At 35.8% G+C, this 25,448-nt stretch overlaps 1 protein-coding gene across 1 annotated transcript in view; it reads right to left on the bottom strand.

Annotated features, from left to right (window-relative positions):
- The window catches only part of RGS22 (regulator of G protein signaling 22), a 154,728-nt gene that overhangs the window by 45,782 nt on the left and 83,498 nt on the right, over positions 1-25,448 (bottom strand). The window contains exons 15-18 of the mRNA XM_043976316.1: positions 9,106-9,300; positions 4,520-4,612; positions 2,913-3,070; positions 1,129-1,291 (exon numbers count right to left, since the gene is read on the bottom strand). Coding sequence (XP_043832251.1) covers positions 1,129-1,291; positions 2,913-3,070; positions 4,520-4,612; positions 9,106-9,300 — 609 coding nt within the window. The remainder of the gene's footprint in view (positions 1-1,128; positions 1,292-2,912; positions 3,071-4,519; positions 4,613-9,105; positions 9,301-25,448) is intronic.

Here is a 25,448-nt window from a genome sequence, read left to right as displayed (position 1 = left end):
TGACTAGGTTGGAAGATTGTAGAGTTAGATGGATTTGAAACTATAGGAATGACTGCATACAAACTGATACAACTAGAAGAAAAGATTTGGATTGGGGGAGAAATCACACAGATAGTAATAAGCAAGTCATAGTTCAAACTCTGGTCCTGTGACTCCAAGTTTATCCTTCTTGATACGGTCATGCTGCTTCTTAATCTGAGAAGTTATCAAACCTAAATTCCTTATACAAAGTAGTTATGTGATTGATTTAATTTCCCATTTTTATGAATAATGATTTGAGTATTTGTTTTTGAGTTATATTTTCTCCTGAAGTAATTCTCCTGCAGTGTATATTTTAATTCTGTGTTTGGGACATTTAGACTCCTGTTTGCAAAGATGAACCTGTGTGAATATGAATTGTTCAGTAAAATATGTCAAGATGCACTATTCCTAACGCCCAAAGACCCTAAGTTCATTAGGCTCTTTGAGTACATATAAGAGAAACACATATTCTTAAAGATATGGTAAAATTGAGATTACTGAAAGAGTACAAAACCAGAATGATACTTTCCAAAAGAGTACTGAAACTGCAACGGTGAGTCACTGAACATAGCTTTGGGGGCAAAAAATTGGGGTAAAGGGGTTTTCAGTGACATGGGGTAGAATGGAGGTGAAGCTGACTAGTTGACTCTGTCAGTGGTTTCTTCACAAGCCCAAGGCAAGTGCCCCTGTCATAGTCTAACCTGTATGAAATTTTACTTTCTTCTATAATGACAATGCTTCCTTTTTTGTTTGTTTGTTTGTTTTTGTTTGTTTTGTTTTGTTTTTAGTGAGGCAATTGGGGTTAAGTGACCTGCCCAGGGTCACACAGCTAGTAAGTGTTAAGTGTCTGAGGCCGGACTTGAACCCAGGTACTCCTGACTCCAGGGCCGGTGCTCTATCCACTGCGCCACCTAGCTGCTCCGACAATGCTTCTTTAAACAAGACCCTTTTAAAAAAAAATAGTAATGACTAAACAGCCACAAGAAATATAATCTATCAGAAATGTCTATCATGCAAATAAGAAAAGTAAGAACATTACAGAAAATCTTTGTGTCCAAGTAAAAATAAAAATTTAGCCTGGAAGTTTCTATTTTGAAAGACTGATACCTCATCTTGTTGCTCTTTTGTAGCTGGACTGTTGGGTCCAAAGAAGTATTTTTTGTTAAGATATTTGTTTTTAATATCAATAGATTTTGCTTCTCTTTGTTTTTGATCTTGGTGAAGTATTCTTCTGAACTGCTCGATGTCGGTCCAGCACATAAGGTCCATACTATGAAAGGACATACAAAACACATATGAGTGCCTGAAAAAGCATTTGTTAAGTTCTTAGAGCTTATTCCATTTCTTCTGAACAAGTTATCATTTTGGAAGCATTTAGAAGGCAGATGTCAATGACTAATTCATATAATGTATGCAAATAACAGGGTCGAAATTGTTGAATCTGATCATTAGCCAGAAGGTTAGCAAGGATGACTACGCACCATACTCTAGTTTACTTTGCCTTAAACTAGTTATCTTAGTAACTATTTTGTAAATATGTAACAATGACAAAGAGAACTGGAAGCTATAATACCATTATATTGGAAAAGACATTCAAAGCACTTCTATTTCTACAAAGCTTACTAATGACATCATTTATGATGATAAAAATAATTAACTCACTAACAATTTAACTTACTAATATTATATTGATGGTATTGTTGATATTAACTTATTGCCATTGTATTAATAATGATATTGACATTAACTTATTAATTAAAATCTACTAATGATAAATTATCAAGAAATAATTCTTTTTCTTTACTGGATCATATGAACATAATAAAACAGACTTGTAAACAATGAAACAAAGCATGTTATATTTCATCTATGTGCTAGATTAAGGACAATTCTCACTAGAAAGAAGGGAAATTCTGCCACAACAGAACCATTTGATCAGGTATATGCATAAAAATTAGCATCAGGAACTATCACTGACTGTTAGAGTCAAATTCTATACTCAGAAGTCGTTTTCTCCTAAACATGAATGGACTCATCAGCAAGAGATTATGGCTGAGTCTATACTAAACAAATATATTGAAAGTTCTCAGTTCTTGTGTGAAACTTTAATATTTGTTTTCATTTATATTCAGTTGTACACACAAATGTTGCAGTAAATGTATGAAACATGCCTCATTGTGTGGATATTAAAATAATTTCAATCCTTTTTTTTTAGCTAGTAAGTGTAAAGTGTCTGAGGTTGGATTGAACTCAGGTACTCCTGAATCCAGGGCCAGTGCTCTATCCACTGCGCCACCCAGCTGCCCCAATTTCAATTCTTTAAGAAAAAAAATATGTCATTGAAATGTTAGAATAGGTATACTCATGTGACCAGGTAACTATCTTCCCAGAAATAACAATATCATGGGGGGGCAGCTAGATGTCGCAGTGGTTAAAGCACCAGCCCTGGATTTAGGAGGACCTGAGTTCAATCCAATCTCAGACACTTGACACTTACTAGCTGTGTGACCCTGGCAAAGTCACTTAACCCTCATAGCCCCACCAAAAAAAACAAACAAACAACAAAGTAATATCATACCTACACAACAGAACATAATGCCAAAATAATTTAATTATTGTTTTTTTTGTTCAAATTAGAAGATTTTAAATAATTAATCTTTTTTTTAAAATGTGAAACCCAAATCTGAAACCTAAAATGTATACAGAGCCGTTTCTCATTGTTATGTTCAGCAGTTCTCAGGAATTTAGCATGATGCTTCTGGATTGGGACAAAGGCAAATTTCAGAATCAAAGGATTACTAAAGTATATTCAATTAGAAGCAGATTAGAAAAGAATGGTGGGCCATTTTGCCTCCCAATAAATGAATCTATAAATGGTAAACATTACATACCTAGCAGAATGAGATGCAAGAAACTGGCGGAAATGTTCAAACTCCAGCTTGTTGTTAACCAGATAATTAAAGTTAAGATGTCTAAATTCCTCAGGAACTTTATTCCAAAGTTGTGTTTCTTTAGGAATATAAGGAACTGGTAAGTCAGGTACAGCTTCCTAATGTAATACAAGGAGGTTGTTGTAACATAAAAAGGAACATTTTCTACTAAATGTTGAGCATTTTTATAAATATCTCAGAGCACAAAAATGCTTTCCCATTTTCAAAATATGTCAGTCAACAAACAATTACTTAGTGCTTATGATGTATAAGGCATGGTGCTAGAAATTAAGGATACAACAAATAAAAAAAAAGAAACAATCTCTACCCTCAAGGATAACAAAGAGTCAAAAGTTAATTATTAGCTCAGAACATGTCAGTAGTAGAACTGAGCAGTATGCCAGTTTCACTGCTGGATTAACTATCAGTACTGTCTATTGAGAGCACTTTTTCATTATATCAAGATCACAGCAGAGATCTTCAAATAACAATTTGAAGTTGTATGTTCAGGAGAATGAGGACAGATAAATTTTCTGGAAGTCTGCTGCCCTTGAACTCCTCCCACTACTTCACCTAAAGAAAAGCAACACCATGATAAAAAAACAAACAAACACAGATTAAGTTTTAAACCCAGCTTTCCCTTACCAGGAAGAATAATTTTGAGAGAAATACTTTAAATTCATGGTGTTGATTTGAAGGTTGACACATGCTTCCATAACACTGTTGTTATAGTTTTATGTAACATTTTTCAACACGTTAATTAACATAATTAATTAGAAGCAGTGAGGTGGTATAGAGTGCTGTTCTTAGAGTTAGAAAGAACTGAGTTCAAATCTTTCTTAGCCTCAGGTTCCTCCTCTGTAAAATGGAGATTACAGAAGCACCCACCTCATGTGGCTGTTGTGGGGATCAAACAAGATAACCTATGTAAAGCACTGTGCAAACTTAAAGTGCTGTATGAGTGTTGGCTACTATTATGTAATGTTTTAAATCCAGGGCTTATCTATTAAGATGACTATTGTGAAAGATGCAATTTTATTTAAAAAAACACTAATAATGAAATAATAAACAAATTAAAATATAAAATATAAAAAAATTTTAAATCCAATCATCTTTTTCCCCAAAATAGATACTGTCAATTCCTTGTCACTTTTAAATTCCTTATTACTTTTGTCAACCAAACACTTCCCTTCCCATATGGAAGAATTCTTGATTCCTTCCTGAACTTATAATAAGTAGAAAATTTGACTGTTGTAAAGACTGACCAACAGCATTAAGACAAAACCATTTCTGGATACGAATCTCAGGTGTCTGGTCCCCTCCCAGGGAATTTGAGCTGTAGAGAGACCTAGAACAGATCATCTATTTAATTTTCCTGTTGTGGGGTTAATTATGTCCACAAAACATTAATAGTTATCAATAGCCGTGTGACTGGTAAAGGAAGAGCAGTAAGTCAAAATCTATTGCTCTTGTTTTAGCAAAGCTTGCTTTCACTTTCTTTTACTAATACACAAAGTGCTAAGTCTTGGGGGGGAAAAAGTCTTTTAATAAGGAGGGATGTGTCTTACCTCTTCTTTCTTGGGAACAGTTTCTTTGTGTATAGCCTGCAGCTTTCTAAAGTACAAGGAGTCCAACTGTCGATCTTGTTTCACCAGCTCCACCTAATAAAAATAAGGTCGTTATCTTATGTCATAGATAGAATAGATCACACATTATCTAGGATATCCCAAAAGTCATTGTTTCAAAGCTAAAAGTGACATATCTGAATACTAGCATTATCAATTAAATCAGCTCCTGCTTCAAACTATCACTTCCCAATGACCTATGCCAGCCCCAATAGAACCTTCCCTAGTAACAAAGTAGAGTTATTAGCAAACAAATGAACCCATTGATGGCTTCTAATAAGCTGCATACCATTTCTCTGCTGCAGCACGTTTTTATTAAGAGGCACAGCTGTTTTACCATGGGTTCTTTGGAGCCAAGATTGGAGACAACATTATCAGAGTTCTGGTGTCTTTTCAAACCAATATCCCAGAACAGAATTCATTATCTTTCCCTCCAAACCTACTCCTCTTATGAACTTCCCTAATTCTGTCACAGCTACCATTTGAGCAGTTACTTACATTTGCAATCAGCATTTTCGTGTAGTGTTTATTCTCTCTGACTGTACATTAGCCAAGCTACCTGGCAGTCAAATCTCACCTGTGGCTCTAAGAAGCGGTAACATACATGGTGTCCACATCCCGGTAAAACTGCCTCAGCAGATGGGCTAAACCAGGCTGAGGATAACTACAGGCCTCAAACCTACTGGTGAGTTAGGGGGGTGTCTAACCCAAGCATATGAAGACTTCTCTTGGGGAAATGGGTGGAATGGACATGAAGGTGGCTGAAGCTGACACTATGGAGTGGTTTGAGCTTGGTTAGTCATTGAAGACACCAACATCATAAACTGCATCCCATGCCATCTCTGGTCATCCAGACTTCTGTTTTGCCACTGGACTTGGATGACTCAGGAAGAAAGAGTGAGGCTGATGACTTTGTGCAACTCTGCCTCACTTAAATCCAATTCCATGCACTAGTTAAGACATCACCCCATGATGCCATTGGTCCTCTTAGAAAAGGAAGGACAAATGACAACATATAATCAATCATTTGCTAAATCTTGTTGTTTCTACCTCTTCACATCTTTTATTTCCAAACTCTTCTCACTCAGTCACTAACTTAATGTAAGCCTTCATTAACCTCTTACATAGACATTTTTAAAAATTAAATTTGGGTTTTTTTTTTCAATTAACAAAAAATCTGTTCTCTCTCACTTGCCTCCTGCCTATCCCCATTGAAAAAAGAAAGAAAAGCAAAATTCTTATAACTTTTCTGTTTTGTTGGCACATAATTGGTCTTTTCCTGACAATTGTTATTTTTGACGATTTCCTTATTTCCTCTTCAATGTTGCAGATTAAATTTCTCAATTTTGATGTTGGCAATTTGTTCTTTCTCTCTTTTCTTTCACACTCTCTTCTCTTTTACTCTCTCACCATCTCTTCTCTCTCTGGTTTATGTATTTTACTGATATTTTTAAAATGTCTGAGAAAATAATTTCTTGTAGGGACCCAGAGATCAGTTTCAGCCCTTTCTCTCCCACCTCCCACCCCCAACTCCCACTCCAGAAAGTCCAGTTTTTGAGTAACTTCTGCAAATCTTGTCTGGGACAAACCCAAGGGAACAAAAGAAACTTTAGCTAAGTGAAGAACCACACCCGGATACTGGAATTTGCCCTTCTTTTGCATACTCTTTGAGTTAATTTTTTTTTTTGGTTTATTTTTTGGTTTATTCATTTATTTTTTTGGGTGAGGCAATTGGGGTTAAGTGACTTTCCCAGGGTCTCACAGCTAGTAAGTGTAAAATGTATGCTTTCAGTCTTTCCGGTTTTTCCTTTTTCACCTAGCTGCCCCAGTACTACATATTTTTATTTGGGAGTTTTAATTTGTTGGATTTCTTTTATTTAGCTGCATGTTCAATCCATTATTTTTTTCTTTTGTTTATATAAATATTAGATATCAATTTTCCTCATAAATTTTGGTATATACCTCATAGTTATCCATTTATTCCATATATTTATTTATTATTATTTTTATGTTTTGTTCTTTGATCTTATTTTTTAGCATTGTTATGTAATTTCTCTTTGTCTTAAAAATTCTTCAAATTTCTCTTATTAACTATACTTTTTATTGCTCTGTGTCTGATAAGGATGTAGTTAATATTCCTGCCTTTCTGCATTTGTTTGAGTTCTTTATGCTCTGTATCCTATATATAATTTGTTTGTACATATTTATTTCCTTGTTTCCTTCCTCATTAGATTATGAGCTCCCTGAGGGCTTGAGACAGTCTTTTTCCCTTTTTTGTTTCCCCAGTGCTTAATACATGCTTACTAAGTGACTGACTAGTCCATAGCTCCATCCACAATGCCATAATGTGCTTGTTTATAGTTTTCCTTTTCTGTCAGCTTTGAAAATCTGATGTGAGGTGGCACCTCAGAGTTGATTTAATATGCATTTCTAAAGTTAGAAAGTAGCTAGGTAGCACAGGGATAAAATGCTGGCCCTGGAGTCAGGAAGACTCATCATTCCGAGTTCAAATCTGGCCTCAGACATTTAATAGCTGTGTGACTTGTTTGCCTCAGTTCCTTATCTGTAAAATGAGAAGGAAATGGGAAACCATCTTTGTCAAGGAAACTCCAAAATGGGGTCATGAAGTCAGTCAGACACAACTTAAAACGACTCAACAACGATAACGAAAGTTAGAAATAATTGGAAGTATTTTTTTCATCTTTCAAAAATTGCCTGTTCATATATTTTAACCACTTATCAAAAGGAAAATTGCTCTTATTCTTATACATTTGAAAATAAAATCTTTATCAGAAAAACCTTTTGTAAAGATTTTTTCCCCAGTTAACTGTTTCCCTTCTAATTTTATATACATTGGTTTGGTTTGTGAAAAACCTTTCTATGTAATCAAAATGATCTATTTTATCTTCTGTGATCTTCTTTATCTATTAATTGGCCATAAATTCTTCCCCTATCTATAGATCTGAAATTTCTTCTGTGTTTTTTATGATCTGACCTTATAAATCCATTTGGAGTTAATTTCATTATATGGTCTGAAACATTGGTCTAAATCTAATCTGGGCAAGACTGCTTTCTAATGTTCCCAGAAGTTTTTTTCTCAAATAGTGGGTCCTTACTTAACAGCTAAGGTCTTTTGGTTTATCAAACATCATACTAATGTTTTCATTAGTTTTGTATGTCATGTACCTACTCTTTTTACTAGTACAAAATTGTTTCACTTTGAGATCTGATACCACTTAACAGCCCTCCCCTTTTCCACTTTTTTTCATTATTTGCTTCATTATTTGATCTTTCTCCCCTCCATCTTAATTTCCTTGTTATTTTTTTAGTCCTTTAAAGTCATCTTTTGGTAGTTTGCTTGGTATGATACCGAATAAGTAAATTAATTTGGGTAGTATTGTCATTTTATTATATTGATTCATCCTACTCATAAGCAATTAATATTTCTGTAATTATTTAGGTCTGTCTTCATTTCCATAAAATGTTTTATAATTGCATTAATATGATTCACGTGTGTGTGTCTTGGCAGGTAGACTATCAAATATTTTACACATTCTGTTGTTATTTTAAATGGAATTTCTCTATCTCTTCCTTCAAGGCACTGTGAATACAAAGAAAGCCAAAAGACAGTTCCTGATATCAAGGAGTTCACAGTTTAAGGTGTAACTACATACAAATAAGATCCATGCAAGGAAAACTGGAGATAATCTCAGAGAGAAAGTAATATGTTTAAGAGATAAAACGTATTCAAATCAAGCATTCTGACTTAAACATCTAGCTATGCTTAATGGGAGCATGGCAATCATAGCATCTATTTTTCATAGTTCATGTGGAAAATTGATATTTTCTATGGATCTAATATTTATTATAACTCATGTAACATAAAACTAAATGGGATTAATCAAGTAATCCAAACAGAATATTGCAGTGAAATAGTGAGAAGGGATGAGTTCCATGTATAATAGTTTATTTGTTTAGTACATGAAACCAAAACTCAGCTCTCTGTCTTCTGATGGTGTTTATAAAGAAAACAGAAAACAGTCCAGAATGAAATCTTTTTCTTTTCTTTTCTTTCTTTCTTTCTTTTTTTTTTTTGTGGGGCAATGAGGGTTAAGTGACTTGCCCAGGGTCACACAGCTAGTGTCAAGTATCTGAGGCTACATTTGAACTCAGATCCTCCTGAATCCAGGGCCAGTGCTTTATCCACTGTGCCACCTAGCAGCTCAAATGAAATCTTTTGTTGTGACATAAGCTGTATAATAAATAACCAATGTAGAAACAAGATTTTGAGGGGGATAAAATTTGGTAAATACTTTCCCCTGCCGTCACCAATACCCTCCCCACACCAATTTTAGGCAATGGGCAAATCTTGATTTTCAGTTCCAACAAATGTACTATTCTAAAAGACAATGATTCTGTTACCGATCTACTGAGATCCCGACAACACGGCTTCTTATAAATTTTGCAATAAATAAGTAAAAAGGAAATCCCCAAGACATCCCAAACAACAGTAAAGAGTGTTATGATACCTGTCCATAATTATTTTGATCTGATTTCACCATCTGTATCCAGGGTTCAAGAAGGAGGAGAAGGATGTATTCTTCTGCTGCATCAAAAAGATCTTCAAATGGTGGGTCTATTTTCATATAAATCTCTTTTTTCTTTTTCTTCTCTAAGCCGATATCAAGGGAAGCCGAAGGAGCGACATACATGGCATAAAGATACTAAAGCAAGAGAGGAAGACACCATGATGGTTAAGCATCAGTTCTCTACAAATATGTTTTTCCAGACATTCTCTCCTCAAAAAAAAAAAAAAAAGTGGTAAGACCAAAGAAATATTTCTTGAAAAAAAATATTATAAAACAATTTTGGACAATTTTTTATACATTCATTCATAAGTCTTTCATTTTATTTCTCCGATTTCTGCCTTTGCAACCTGTCACTGGCCCTTGCACAGCAACTTACTTAGTGCTAGGAAGATTATCTGATTTGGATGTTATTTGATTTAAATTTTCTAAGATTGCAAAATTTTCTCAGTATATACTTTGTGGTACCTTGATTGATCAGACCTTCGATTTTCCTTCCTTGTGTAACCATTTTAACATGTGTATCATAACCACTAATTTTAAATGATACAATGGACTCAAGGGAAAGGGATGCATGAAGGCAAGATACACTAGAGCAGGCCTTTATTCCTTAGTCCAAAGGACTTAAGAGCTACCTGGCTCCTCACCACTGCAAAAGTTCATGCATACTAATGTTCATCTGAGTTCTTGAAGACTACTATCTTGGTTTCAGATTTCTGCATCTGCTGACCAATGCTATGGAAGGGAAAATGAGAAGAAAGATATGAAATCTCCAACTTCCTGAATCTCCAACCAGGTACATTTGCTTTCAGTATATGGTTGTCTCTCTTGATCTATGTTATAATTAAGCAAATTTAGTCTTTTAAATCTGTGGTTATTGTATAGTTCTCATTACTGGAATGCCAGGTTATAATGTATAGTATATGATACTAATTAGTTGTATTTCATTTTTTATTCATAGATTTAGGAGCTATTAATCTTTATTAGCAAATCTATGCCAAATAGTTTGACAATTTATACCAGAGAATGTGTGAATTCAAGAAGCCTGAAAATATGGATTTTATTTATATTAAAATACCAACCAACACCAAGTATTAACTTTCTATTGTACATTGCTAAAAACAATATACATCAATAGTTGGTTTTCTAGGTACTGGAAAACAATGTATTTTAGGGATAGAAGTGTGTTAGTTACTCTAAAAAGAAGGAATAATTTATGAAATTTGTTTTTCAAAGGGGATAAAATGGTCTGATTATGCTCAATTTTCAAAAGAAGGAAAACTATACAGGCAGGGAAAGATGTGATACAATATGAAAATATGGTAGGGGCATCTTTATTCTTTTGTTTTTTGGGTTTTTTGCAGGCAATGGGGGTTAAGTGACTTGCCCAGGGTCACACAGCTAGTAAGTGTCAAGTGTCTGAGGCCGGAGTTGAACTCAGGTACTCCTGAATCCAGGGCCGGTGCTTTAACCACTGCGCCATCTAGCTGCCCCCTTTATTCTTAAAGAATCAGGAAAAAAGTCAACAAAAAATTAAGATCATAATTGGACCATTCCATTCTTTTAAATATATTTTCTAAATATTATGTGAAATCCTATGACACAGATTTTACTAAGGTAGGCTTGAACCAATCAAGCAACCAACAAATATTTATTAAGCATCTACTTTGGACCATGCTAGATAATGGTGATGAGATAGTCCCTGGTAACAAGCAGCATTTATTCTATTAGAGGAAACTATATGTATAAATATAAAGAAAGGCAAAATATATACAAAGTCAACACTAGGTAATTTATCTTTCTCCCCAACCCTCAACCTTCCTATTGCCATTGAGTTTCGTCCTAGACTCCTCACTCTTTCTCACCACCCATTATCCAATCTGTTGCCAAGGCTTGTTCATTTTATCTTTGTAACATCTTTCAACTATGCCCCCTTTTGTCCTCTGACACCGCCACCCCCTGCACCTCTGGCCTTCATAGCCCTTCCTAACCAGGCTTTCCCCCATTCCACACTTCTCTCCAGGCTTCTTAAACCTTCTTACATCTCCAACATGTCCTCCTCCATCCAGGGGCAGTGGCCTCCTTGACATTTCTCAAACAAGACACTCTATAGCCTCACTTTGGGAATTTTCTCTAGTTGTCCCTCATGATTGGCATGCTCTCCCTCTTCATTTCCTGCTCCTGACTCCCTTCAAGTAGCACTTAAAACTCTCACCTTTTGTAGGAAGCCATTTGCAATTGCTCTTAATTTTAGTGCTTTCCCTCTGTTGATCATTCTCTATTTATCCTGTCTACAGCTTGTTTGTACATACATAGTTGTTTGTATGTTATTTCCTTGGGAACTCCCTGAAGGAAGAGACTGTCCTTTGCCATTCTCTGCATCCTCAGTGGTTATTAGAGTGCTTGGTACATAGTAAGCACTTAATATTTATTGACCAACATTTTGTTCTATATCAGCTTTGAGGCTAGAGTGATGGGCCACGGGTTATATGTGTAACAAAGCTCTCTGATCCAGTCTTATTTCGTGCTATTCCCTTTAAAAATTCAATGTTCTAGGCAAAGTTCCCCAAATGCAGTGCTCCACCTTGCCTCTGAGGATTTGTACAAACCTTTCTCTCTGCCTGACATACAATCCCTCTTTATCTCCACCACTCAGGAGTCATGTGTTACTTCAAGGCTCAATTGCAGGTGCTGCCTTCTGTGTCAAGCCTTCCTTCATTTTCTCGACATTAGTGCTTCCTCATTCAATTATCCTCAGCCAACACCTCCTCAAGGAAGCCTTTCCTACTCCTCCCAGTTCCTAGTGTCCATCACACTGATGCTGCCTTCCATTTACTCTGTTTTTGTTTTTTAGTGAGGCAATTGGGGTTAAGTGACTTGCCCAGCATCACACAGCTAGTAAGTGTTAAGTGTCTGAGGCCAGATTTGAACTCAGGTCCTCCTGACTCCAGGGCCGGTGCTCTATCCACTGCGCCACCTAGCTGCCCCCTCCATTTACTCTGAATTTCTCTTGCACATGTTAAGTTAGGGATATGTTTTCTTCCTTATTACAATGTAAGTTCATTGAGTGAAGGAACTTTTTCTGCCTTGTATGTGTTGTTGTTCATTCTTCATTCTCGAAGAGAACCATGACATCAAGGGGATGTCATGACTTGCGGTGAATTGGATTTAAGTCAAGGAGGGCTGTGCAAAGTCACCAGCCTCATTCTCACCTCCAGAGCCATCTGGGTCCAGTGGCAAGATATACATCAGGATGACTGGAGGTGGCCCCAGATGTTTAAGGCCAGGGTCACACATCTACTAAGTATCTGAGGTGAGATTTGAACTCAGGTCCTCCCAACCCCAGGGCCAGTGCTCTATACACTTAATGAATACTTATTGATTGATGTTGTATACCCCCAGTAGAATGGAAGTTGCTCGAGGCCAAGGACTGTTTCATTGTTACTCTTGTTTTTTCACATCTAGCATAATACTTTATCATTGTAGGTGCTTAATAAATGTTTATTGAATGAGATTAACATATAGTAATACTATTGTATAGTAATTTTGGATGGAGCAGATTTCTACTACACATCACATTGTGTGTAATTATATATCTATGCAATACTTACCTTGCATGAATTAGAAAGCTTTTTATACAGATTTATATTGCTCAATAAATATGCCATCTTCATCCATGTAGTTTTTTGTTTTTTTTGTTTTTTAGTGAGGCAATTGGGGTTAAGTGACTTGCCCAGGGTCACACAGCTAGTAAGTGTTAAGTGTCTGAGGCCAGATTTGAACTCAGGTACTCCTGACTCCAGGGCCGGTGCTCTATCCACTGTGCCACCTAGCTGCCCCGATGTAGTTTTTAAAAGAAGCACTTGCATAAAAATAATCATTTATCAGAACTATTTTTAAGTAAATTTTAAATTGCACACATGCAAATAATATTATGTAGAGTTAGTTGGAGGATTCTGACTTTCAGAAGTTTAAAAATCTAGGTACAAACTACAGTTACAGGAGAAATGTAAGATATTAATAAATACATGAAGCAAATGCTGTACTCACATCACATTTAAGTCTATAATAAGAAGCTGAGACTGGCTACATGTTAAGTTTTTTCAAAACAACACTTGTCCTATTACAGTGCTCTTCTATTCAAAGATTTCAAAGTGCTTTATTAAGGAAAGTAATAAAACAGAGGTCTCTTCCAGCTCTAACATTCTGCAGTTGTACAGTATAAGTCTGAAGCAACCATTGCTGCTTCTTGCCTCATAGAGCTATTTATAAGCAGGATTTATAGAGAAAACAGAATATGGTGGCTTAGAGGGGTAATACTACAATTTGGAAAGAGTCCTGAAGTAATGGAATAGTGATAAAAAAATAAAACTCCAACAGATGTTACATAGTATAAATAGAGTAGAAAAAAATGATAACTTGGCTTGGTCTTACTTATGGCAATGACAAAGGAATCTGCCTAAAAGTGGCAAACACCGGTTAGTTGAGTTAATTGTTTTCTGGTTGATTTTTAATTGGGATTGAGGAAATGCTCGCTCCCTTAAGTGACAACTAAAAAATTCTCCACATGGTACCAATCTGTCTTTGTGTGGGAGGAAGTTTTACCTACTGGCAAGAGAACTGGGCTTTAAGTCAGGAACATGAAGTTCCTGATCCATCCCTTAAATCACTCTGCAAACTTGCTCAAAGAACATCATTATAAACCTCAGTTTCCTTGCTAGCAAAATAAAGCCAGTGCTGTAACTTATTGAGGTTCTATGACTAGTGATGGTGAAGTTTAGTAATTAATAAAGTCCAGTAGCAAATACTGGACTCTCATCCAACTCCATGCTACCCCAATTTGGCTATAAACAAGACCCAAAAGAGAAAGCCTTTTTCTTTTTTTTTTTAGTGAGGCAATTGGGGTTAAGTGACTTGCCCAGGGTCACACAGCTAGTAAGTGTCAAGTGTCTGAGGCCGGATTTGAACTCAGGTACTCCTGAATCCAGGGCCGGTGCTTTAACCACTGCGCCATCTAGCTGCCCCAGAAAGCCTTTTTCTTGAGCTGAGAAAGTAATTCAAAACCACCATCCCCAAACTGGAGAGAGATTTCTTCCTTTCCTTATATTCTAAAGGATCATATAATTTTACCCTTAGTGGCAGAACAGAGTGATTGATTTTCTCATGACAGAACAATTTCAACCAAATGGATAAAATTGAAATTAAATTTAAAATCTTGTCAAACCTTTAAAGTCAAATGGCAAAATGCTAAATCAAATAAAGATTATATTTTATTCTCAGGCCAAATACTAAAGTTATTTAAAATAAGAGTTCACCTATTTACTATAAAAGTGTAGAAAAATTAGGAACATTGATTAAAAAACATTAGGTGCACTAGCTATGTGACCCTGGGCAAGTCACTTAACCCCCATTGCCTGCAACAAAAACAAAAACAAAACAAACAAACAAACAAAAAAACATTAGGTGCAGGGGCAGCTAGGTGGCTCAGTGGATCAAGCACTGGCCCTGGATTCAGGAGAACCTGAGTTCAAATCTGGCTGGCCTCAGACACTTGACACTAGTTGTGCGACCCTGGGCAAATCACTTAACCCTCATTGCCCTGCAAAAAACTCCCCCAAAACAAAACAAAAAAACAAAAAACAAAAAAAATCAAATGCCTTCTGTTTACAGAAGACTATCATTGTCCTAGTTTAATGGAGGAAAATACAAAATTTATTTCATTCCCAGTCTATCCCCTCATGGAGTTACATTCTAGAAGGAGAATAACACATACTTAGATACTTAATAATACATAATAGATACTTACACTATGTGATATTATATGATAAATGCATGAGCAAGAACAAGACAAAATGATACACAAAGTCCTGGGGGAAGTTGTTACCTACAGGCAGGTAGATTGCATAAAGGGTAGAGCACTGTATCTGGCATCAGATGTTAATTGCAGCTGTCTCTATAGGCTAAAATACCAAGGAGTCAAATGAAGTAACAACCCAATGAATTAATGGCAGAGAAGGCTGATACCTGTTCCTTAATGAGCTCACTCAGCACTCCTTCCCCACAAAATTCTCCCCCATGCTCACCAACTCTGACAGGGACTCAGAGATCCACTCTGAGATCCATTCAGCAATTCCTCGCTACTGCAGTCTCTGCCACGATATCTCAGACTGAACATATTAAGACAGAGGAAAATAAGTTAGCACCTGATAAGGCAGAACACTCTGTGGATTCCCAAGAAAACAAGAAATCAGAGCAGAATAGTTAGGAATAGTTTAAGAGAAAAATAAAAATCATGAAGGTGGAATTTATGGTTTACATAGCAGAAATAATTGTCAAAATAGAAAAACTTAAATCTATAATGGGAAGTTTCTCCAAAGAAGCAAAAGAGAAAACTGACTGTGAAAGTAAATACACAGGGGGCTAGGTGGCACAGTGGATAAAGCACTGGCCCTGGATTCAGGAGGACCTGAGTTCAAATCTGACTTCAGACACTTGACACTTACTACCTGTGTGACCCTGGGCAAGTCACTTAACCCCAATTGACTCACCAAAAAAAAAAAAAAGTATGTTTCTTATAAACAACAAATTATTAGAGTCTGGTTTCTAATCCATTTTGTTATCCTCTTCCATTTTATGGATGAGTTTACCTCATTGGCATTCACAGCTATGACTGTTAATTGTGTATTACCCTGCATCCTATTCTCTTAGTTTTTTTCTCCTTTTTGATTCTGGATCCTTCTTTAAGAGTTTGTTTTTTTCTTAAGATTGGTCCCCCCCATTAATCTATCCTCTCTTTTATCTTCCCCTTTCCCTCCTGACTGTTGAGTGAAATTTATTTGTTCAGATATTGGTAGGGGTGTGTGTGTGCGTGTGTGTGTGTGTGTGTGTGTGTGTGTGTGTGTATTCTTCCTCTTTTAACAGGTTCAAATGAGAGTGAAGTTCAAGTGGCTCCCTGTGACTCCTTCGTTCTTTTGATATAGATTTCTACTGGCACACTCCAATTAGGTGAGATGATTCCCCCCCCCCATCCTTTCTCATCCCAGAATATTTCTCTTCCCTTCCTCTTCATTTCTTCTTTAAGATCATTAAAACATATTAGAACCAGGAGTTTATCAATGAAAGGGAGGAAAGATATGGAAAGATAGTAAGGCAGGATAAAGTAAAGGATTTTTTTGAGGATGTGGAGATATGGGTGTGTTTGTAGGCAACATGGAAGCAGGCAGAAGGGTTTGCCTTGGCAAGGAAAAGAGCCACCTCCTATGAGACAGAAGAAAAGGAGGAAACAGTCAGAACCAAACTACTTGTTATTACAGTTATTTTCTCTAGCACTCTCACTTCATTTATAATATCCTTTTTATGTCTTCCCCAAATTATAATAGGCTATGTGGGCAAGACATAAAGACTTAATGGAGGCTCTGCCCACAGTAGCTGTTAATCTCTGTTTTGGATGTCCCTGGACCCATAAAATTTCTTTATTGTTGATGTCATCATCTGTTCATTCTTATTTCAAACTTTACTTTCTGTATTGGAACTTTTTGTCAGGGCCAAATTTCAGTATTCCCCAGCTCTTAGATGGGATATTGGGCACCTGTTTTGCCCCTATCTATTTTGTTTCTTTTTAAAAATTTTTTAATTTTTGCAGGGCAATGAGGGTTAAGTGACTTGCCCAGGATCACACAGGTAAAAGTGTCAAGTGTCTGAGGCCAGATTTGAACTCAGGTTCTCCTGAATCCAGGGCCAGTGCTTTATCCATTGAGCCACCTAGTTGTCCCCTCCCCTATCTATTTTGAATAGAGTCTTGCCTCTGGCTCTCCTTCTTACTTGTGCCTACTGTACACAAAGTGCTGACAGGCATATTCTTGGTACAGATGGCATTCCAGAGTGGTTCATGTCTACTTGCTGAACTTTCAGGAAGTCTAGAGTATGCAGGCAAATTGTTGCTCTCTTGGTTAGACACTGGTGACTCCTGTCCAGAACTAGAGTTTATAACAACTGCTTCAGTTCTTTGGCTCCAGAATGCAGAACAAAACAATAGGTAGAAATCACAAAGTAGTAAATCTAGACTAGATATCAGGGGAAAAAAAATCTCCTAACAATTAGAGCTCTCTTAAAGTAAAATGGTGGTAGGCTAGGGGTAACCACCCTCCTTGGAGATCACGAAGCAGGATGCCTATTTGTCAGATGTGAGAATGAAAATTCCTTTGATATGTTGGTTGAAATAGATAGCTGGGGTGGCTAGGTGGCCCAGTGGATAGAGCACTGGTCCTGGAGTCAGGAGTACCTGAGTTCAAATCCAGCCTCAGACACTTAACACTTACTAGCTGTGTGACCTTGGGCAAGTCACTTAACCCCAATTGCCTCACTAAAAAATAAATAAATGAAGTAGATAGCTAATCTCAAATTCTGTGACATTCTAGAGGAACCTATTGAACAATGAGGAACTGTAGCAGTTGTCTCTGCATCGATCCATATAAGACTTTACAGGGTTTTCTGAGCCAATTACTTTCATTATTTCCTAAAGCACAACAGTATTCCATTAATTCCATGTCCCATAATGGGTTTATCCATTCTCCAAATGATGGTCATCCCCCCTCAGTTCTTTGTTACTACAAAAAGAATTGTTACAAAGAATTCCATGCTTATGAGTTCTTTTCCTCTTCCCTTGATCTCATTGGGTATATAGGTCCAGTAATGGTATTGCTGGGTCAAAGAGTATGCACAGTTCAGTGACTTTGGGGAATAGTTCCAAACTGCTTTCTAGAATAGATGTACCAATTTACAGCTCCAACAGGACATTAAATATGTGTCCATTTTCTTGCAACTCCTCTAACATCTGTTACTGCCCTTTTATGGTCATTTCTCCATCCATTTGGCAGAACTTTGGCATTGTTTTAATTTGCATTTCTAATTATTAGTCATTTGAAGCATTTTAAAATAAGTTTCTCAAAAGCTTGGATTACTTCCTTTTAGAATTGCTTCTGGGGGGCAGCTAGGTGGCACAGTGGATAAATCACTGGCCTTGGATTCAGGAGGACCTGAGTTCAAATCCAGCCTCAGACACTTGACACTTACTAGCTGTGTGACCCTGGGCAAGTCACTTAACCCTCATTGCGCTGCAAAAAATAAATTAATTAATTAAAAAACACCACCACCACCACCACCACCCCCCCCAAAAAAAAAAGAATTGCCTCTCTTCATATCTTCTGACCATTTATATACTGGGAATGACTCTTGTTCCTATAAATTTGGATGAGTTCCTTATGCATCTCCGCCATGAGCCCTTTAACAGAGAAAATTGTTGTAAAGCATTTCCCCCTGTTCTTCTTCTTAATTTTAAGTACATTGGCTTTGTTTATACAAAAATTTAATCATTTTCTGTAAGCAAATTTGTTGACTTTATCTTCTCCAATCCTCTCTATCCTCTTGTTTGCTTCTGGACTCTTTACCATCCATAAATTCAAAAGGTAAGTTCTTTCCTGTATCTTTAATTTATTATGTCACCCTTTATTTTTAGGTGATGTATCTATTTGGAGCTAACTATTTAGTATATGGTGTAAGTATTGGTTTAAAACTGATTTCTGCCAGACTAATGTATAGTTATTATCAAATACTGAGTCCTCAATCCCAGTTTTTCAGTTTAAGAGTTTATCAGTTTACTGTGGTACCACCATATGATTCTGATGGTCTTTTTGTGTAGTCCTATATTGGAAAGAGGAGTTTATAGATGATTTTTTTTATTTTCTCTGTAATTCTTCCTTCTTATGCATTTTATCAGGATATTTATGAGGAATCTGGGCTCCTTGAAACCCTAATCCACCACCACCTTCCCACAGTGTCAACCATCTTCTTTCTATCTGTCCCATGGCTGTTGTTATTTCAACTCAATTTTTGGATACATAAATATATCTATTTTAAAATATTTTTGCACATAATATTAACATATTTGGTACTATAGAAATCAATTTAAAATGATATAATTTACAATTATTACCTTTCAAGAAAATCTCTCAGACTCTACAAATGATGACTAGTTCTGTGACTTTTGACATTAAAACATTACATTTCCCACTACCAATTAAAATTTTTCCAGTGCTTAAGTACCATTTTTCACTTGAGATTTAAGAAAGTTACTTGTGTTCTTTTTAAAATTAATTTTACATTGTATTATATGTTAATAGTGAAAAAACATTCTTCGACATAGCTGGCATTTACCTTCTTTCATATGCAACACAATTCATCCTAAGATTAGTTTTTCTTACATTACAAATATAATTTTATACTCTGGAATTCATCAGTGTTTTCTTAGTACATGATTGAGCCTAAACAAACAAACCAAAGAAATAAGAAAGATGGGTTATTGAATTTATTCTTCTTTTTGACAGAAGCAAAGGAAGAAAATAAAGGAAACAGTTTTTTCAACAGTTTCTCTTTTGGGTTTCTCTCAATCATAAAGAGTAAAGGATGACATGTGCCATTAGATTATTTTTATAAACTTTTTATTAGTAGTAATATTTAAAATTTATTTATGTAATAAATTACTCACTTCCAATAATCCCCTGCCATTAAGTTTTAATTGTCATTGCATTAGAAGTACTGTATTAAGCCCAGTACTTCCGTTGTGCCAAAGGTAAACACAGAATTAGTAAAAGTATCTTTCACATAAGTAGGGGTTCATTTCATTAGATACAGCTTGACACTCAACTGTGTTCCAATGAAAACAAGAATAAATTTTGTATAGACTTAAAAGGCGAAACCAAGAATAATAACAAATGTTACAGCATGCGTGTTGATCTGTTATGTTACATTTCAGCTGTTAGTTATGTTAATGGAACAGTTTTACATATTTTGTTTTGATATATTTATTTTAACAATCATGTGTACTTATCTTTTTATAATTGCCTAGTAACACAAATTGTATGATGTTTTGCTGTCACCATCTGGCCAGGATTGGAAGTGGGAAAATTAAAATTCTAAATTGTATGACTTAAAATACATACTTGAATAAGGAACAAGTGCTGTAAAAACATGATAAATTGTGAAACATTAACATTAGATCTTCATGTAGCTACAAGTTAAAATAAAAGTATATGACTGACTTCCATCACCAACTTAGTGGTGAAAACTAATCTGCACATAGGCCAGATATGAAGCAAAGGTAATGTGATCTAATAATTTCATGTAGGATAAGTCTTCCTGGTTAAGTAAAAGTATGATGTCTAGAGGGAGGAGAGTAGAAAGGTGGTAATAATGCAAGAACTCGGATAGACACAATGATCAACCACGATTACAGAGGACCACTGATGAAGCATACTACCTATACCTTCTGAAAAAGAAGTAATTCATAATTGCATATATATAACATATATCTGAATGCTTACCACCGTAGGGAGGGGAAAAAGTGAGAAGGGATAGAATTTGGAACTAAAAACTTTAAATAACAGATGTTTATTTAAAATGGATTAATGGACTAAATATACAAAGCGAGAAACCTATTTTTGGACATGACCAATATAGGAATTTGTTTTGCTTGACTATGCTTGTTACAAAAAAATTTTCTTTTTCTTTCCGTTTTTTCTTCTGTGTTTGTGTGTGTGTGTGTGTGTGTGTGTGTGTGTGTGTGTGTGTGTGTGTGTGTAAGTGGAAAGGAGGAAAAGTGCTTGGTAATTTTTAAAAATTATTTTTTAAAGGGGGACTTTAATTTTGAAAGAGCTCTAAACAGAATGTTCTTTCCCTTAAGCCCTTGCTGTCTCTCTTCTTATCTAAAGCTAAAACACTTAACCTTTCCTTTCAGAACAATGTGATCACTGTACGGAAAAATCAAGGAGGAAAAAAAATAGGATACAGCAGTCAATTACAACACTTGATGGGGGCAAAGCCATACCCATAGCACATCAACTTTTAATATAAAGTTCACAAATAAAATTAAATGTTCTAGCAATCTGACTGAAATTCAACTTTTCTGTAGTCAGTGACAAAAATAACTTATCAGAGAAAACTTGCCCTATACAAAAAGAGAAAAGGGATAAAGGAAAGCTTCTTTGAAATGATCTGATTTACATTCAGAATAATGCAGAAATTATATTCTGAAGTGTGAATTTATGAATTTAATTATATGACTTATATGACTTTAAAATGTTAAGGTTTAAATATAGTCCAGTTAAGCAAACAACTTAGTTGCACAAAGTATTTTAGGGAAAAGAAATCTGCTAATTTGTTTTTCTGGGAAAATGAAAGGAACAAAAATGAGAGAAGTATAAACTTTGCTTTGGGACACATAAATTAGACTTAATTGATCTAGACTCAGTGGCAGAGACAAAGTACACCAAAAATATTTCATAAACTCAAAGATGGCAGAAGAAATGTCCACAAAATTGCATAAAATTTATTTATAAACTTGAAAGTGACCTGTGATTTTCTTAAGTGAGATTGATAACACTCCTCTAGACCAGGGTCACCTCTTTCTCAGTCTGTGAAACCTATGACTGTTTCTCAGAATGAGGTCTTTAAATGCATAAAATAAAATACTTATAGTTACAAAGGAAACCAATTCTATTGAAATACAAGTATCAAAGTATTAAAAAAACAAAAAAACAAGTTCACAAACCCTGAGTTAAAAACCCTGCTCTAGATGGAGTTTGTAAATAACAATTTTAGGTAAAACTATGTACAAAGAGCTCATGAAAATGGAGAATGTGAATCCCCAGAGGGATTGAGATATCCAGGTGTAAGATATTTTCTTTGAAATGGCAAAATATGTACCTTAAAAAAAGAGAGGAAAAAGTCTGTATTTATCTAACCTTCATAGGCCCTAATGATTACATTATCATTAAGAGCATATAAAGCATTAAAAAAAAATAACAAGAATATTTAAACAATCCAACTTTTTTTCCCCGACAAAGCAGGAAAAAATGATGATTTTTAATGACCTCTCATCTCCCTCTAAAAGCTCAAAGACATGACTAAGGAAAGATGCCGAAAGGGAATAAATTACAGATGGTGCTTTCCACAAGCAAATTTTCATGAAAATGTTCTCCAATTTTCCAATTAATAATCTAAAAGATGAAATCTAAGGATTGCAACATCTTGATATGGGGGAGGGGGTAGAGGGAACCACTGCAGAGGATTAGTAAAAAAAGGAATTGCATTAAAAAAAGCAGAGTGATGACAACCAAACCAGACGCCTAGGAAAAGCAGAACAGAGTACAAAAGATAATCCAAAAGAACACCAATAAGATGGAAAGAGAAATTAAACTTGAATCATGTTGGAGAGAATTAAAAATAAAACTCAGTAAACTCCATGAGTATGGGAGGGGAGCAGAGGACAGAAATTACATGAAGTCCAGACAAAAATAAAAAGAAAACTCAAAAGATAAAATAGACTAAATGTTAAGATGGATATATATGAATTTATATTGTTTCCAATTGAATATAGGAGATAGCGGATATCATGAAAGTGAAAAAGTGTGAGGTGGAAAGTGTCAATACTGAGTTCAAAATTATATAGGTAAAAGAAAATTTATAGAGAATTTTTCAAGTCTTTAAGAAAATCTTAAAGATAGAAAAAGGAAAGATACACATTTAAACAAGTGTGGAATATTGAATTCCAATAGATCAGGAGAACTCATTAAACTCTTAACTTGGGGTTCATGGTTTTTGGAAAGATTTCAGGGGAAGATGATAGAAAGGAGGCATTTTTACTTGGTCCATCCAGCATACTTCTTCCACAACAGCCTAGAAAATGTGACAGACCAAATACTGATTGGGAAAGCCAAGAATAAGTCATAATGAGTAATTTTTCCAGTTCAAGGCAGCTTAGGGAGACAGACAAAGAGGTCTGCAAAGGTTGGCCAGGAGTGTGTGTGGTGTTGATAGCAGCAACAGTGGAGAGCATTCCAGCACTCACGAATGGAAAGGTAGCCACATCAACCAGAGCAGCGAGCCCTGGGGTATAAAGATCTTCCAAGAGATCCCTAAAATAGTGACAAGTACAAGAATGAGTGTCATTTGGCAGCTCTGTCTCCCAGTACCTGATTCTGAGTCACAGATCTAGAGCAGAGAAGAATGGTTATGAGTAGAGCTCTAGCTATGTACTAAACGAGGAACAAATTCTAGAAATAGCTATGTGGCTCTGAGCCCAGGAGCAGAGAAACAACTCAGTTCTAACTTTTAGCTCCATGCATAAGCCTGGGGAGAAAGAACCAGGGCAAAAGTCTCAGACAGTCACTCTGAACCTGTAGGACCTCCCAGTGGGCTAAAAGAGACTGAGTCCAGTAGCAGTCTATGTAAATTCAATCACACAGGAATTAGCAGACACAAATCTGGGTCAGAAACTTGCAGAGCTCACATCAGGAGAGCAGCGAGCAGATCTCTCCCCAGATCATCCCACTTTGGGAGCACTGAAATTTCACAGCCTCCCTCCTGAGTTGTGGAAGCATCAGAATATAAAATGACAGAAATGAAGGCCAGTCATCACCCCCACAAGTGGACAGAACTCAGCACTTACAAGAAGTCCATAATCAAGAAGTAGGCTAGAAGAATGAGCAAATAAAAAAGAACCTATAAAGAGTTGCTATGGTGATAAGGAAGTGTAAGACACAAACTCAGAAGACCAGTGACTTGGAAACATCTACAAGCAAAGTCTCAATGGGAAAAAACAAAACAAAACAGGTTGGACACAATCACAATAAGTATTTCTAGGAGAGTTAAAGAATTTTTTTAAAAAAGGTCAAAAATGATTTAAATAACCAAATGAAAGTGGCAAGGGAAAAAATGGAAAGCTATGTAAGAAAGTTATTAGAAGAGAATTAATAGATTGGTAAAAGAAGTACAAAACCTTACTGAAGAAAATAACATTGAAAATTAGAACTGGCTAAATGGAAGCTAACGACTCTATAAGATATCAAGAAATAATTTGTTAAAAGTCAAAAGAGTGAAAAAAAGTAGAAGAAAATATGAACTATCTCATTGGGAAAACAACTTACATAGAAAATAGATCTAGGAGAGAAAATTTAGGAATCACTGAATGACCCTCAAGCCATAACCAAAAAAGGATACTAGACATCATATTTCAAGAAGTCATAAAAAAAATTTGCCTAGATATCCTAGAACTAGGAGGAAAAGTAGATATTGGGAAAAAAAATCCACTGGCTACTTCCTGAAATAAAACCCCAAATGAAAATTTTCAAGAATATAACAGCCAAAATTCAGAGCTCCAAGGTCAAATAAAAAATATTGCAAACAGCCAGAAAGAAAGAATTCAAGTACTATGGAGCCATGGGCAGAGGATCACACATGATTTAGCAGCCACATCATAAAGGAATGGAGAGCTTGGCATATGATATTCTAAAAAGCAAAGGATCTAGGATCACAACCAAGAATAATCTAACCCAGCATCACTGAGTATAATTCTAAGTGGCATGGGGTGGGGTGGGGTGAGGTGTGGTGGGCAATGAATCTTTAATGAAATAGAGGACTTTCAAGAATTCTTGATGAAAAGACCAGACCTGAGTAGAGAATATGACTTTCAAACATTGTACTCAAGAGATGTATTAAAAAAAAGGAAACAAGAGTGAGAAATTATAAAGGACTAAAAAAAAGGTTCAATTGTTTTCATTTTTATATGGAGAGATGAGAAATGTAACTTCTCAGAACTTTAACATCAACAGGGGTCTTAGAGAGGTAGTCTAATTAGACAGAAAGCCCGGGCATTATACTATTACATCTGGATGATTTCAGAATAGGAATGGAAGAAGTGTGTGGGAAAGAAAAATGCCGAGGGAGAGGGGGGAAGGGAGAGGAAGAATAGGGAATATTATCTCACATAAATGGGGCACATAAAGAAGAGTTTATAGAATAGATGGGGACAGTGATAGGTTGTAGCTAACAACTGGATCTCACACTCATCTAAACAGGTTAAAGTCAGGAAGAATATACATATGAACACAGTTTGGTGTGGAAATTCAAAATTCTTACCTAAGAGAGAAGTAGGAAAGAAATAGGTTGGGAAAAAAGGTAGGAGTGAGGGGGGAGTAAGAGAGAGGATAGATCAAGGAAGGTGGTGGTCAGGAGCAAAATACATTCTTAAAGTGGGGAAAAGGAGAAGGAAAAGTTTAAGAGAATAGGATAAAGGAAAATACACAGTTATAAATCATAACTGTGAATGTGAATGGGATGAACTCACCTGTATAATGGAAGAAGGCAGCGGAATGGAACAAACACCAGAATCCAACATTATGTTGTTACATGAAACACAATTAAAACAAAACAATACAGTTAAAGGGCTGGAG

Source organism: Dromiciops gliroides, chromosome 1 (genome assembly GCF_019393635.1).
Source record: "Dromiciops gliroides isolate mDroGli1 chromosome 1, mDroGli1.pri, whole genome shotgun sequence".
NCBI classification, from domain to species: Eukaryota; Metazoa; Chordata; class Mammalia; order Microbiotheria; family Microbiotheriidae; genus Dromiciops; species Dromiciops gliroides.
Note: the sequence above shows the minus strand (reverse complement) of the source record. Positions and strands in the feature narration are given on the sequence as shown.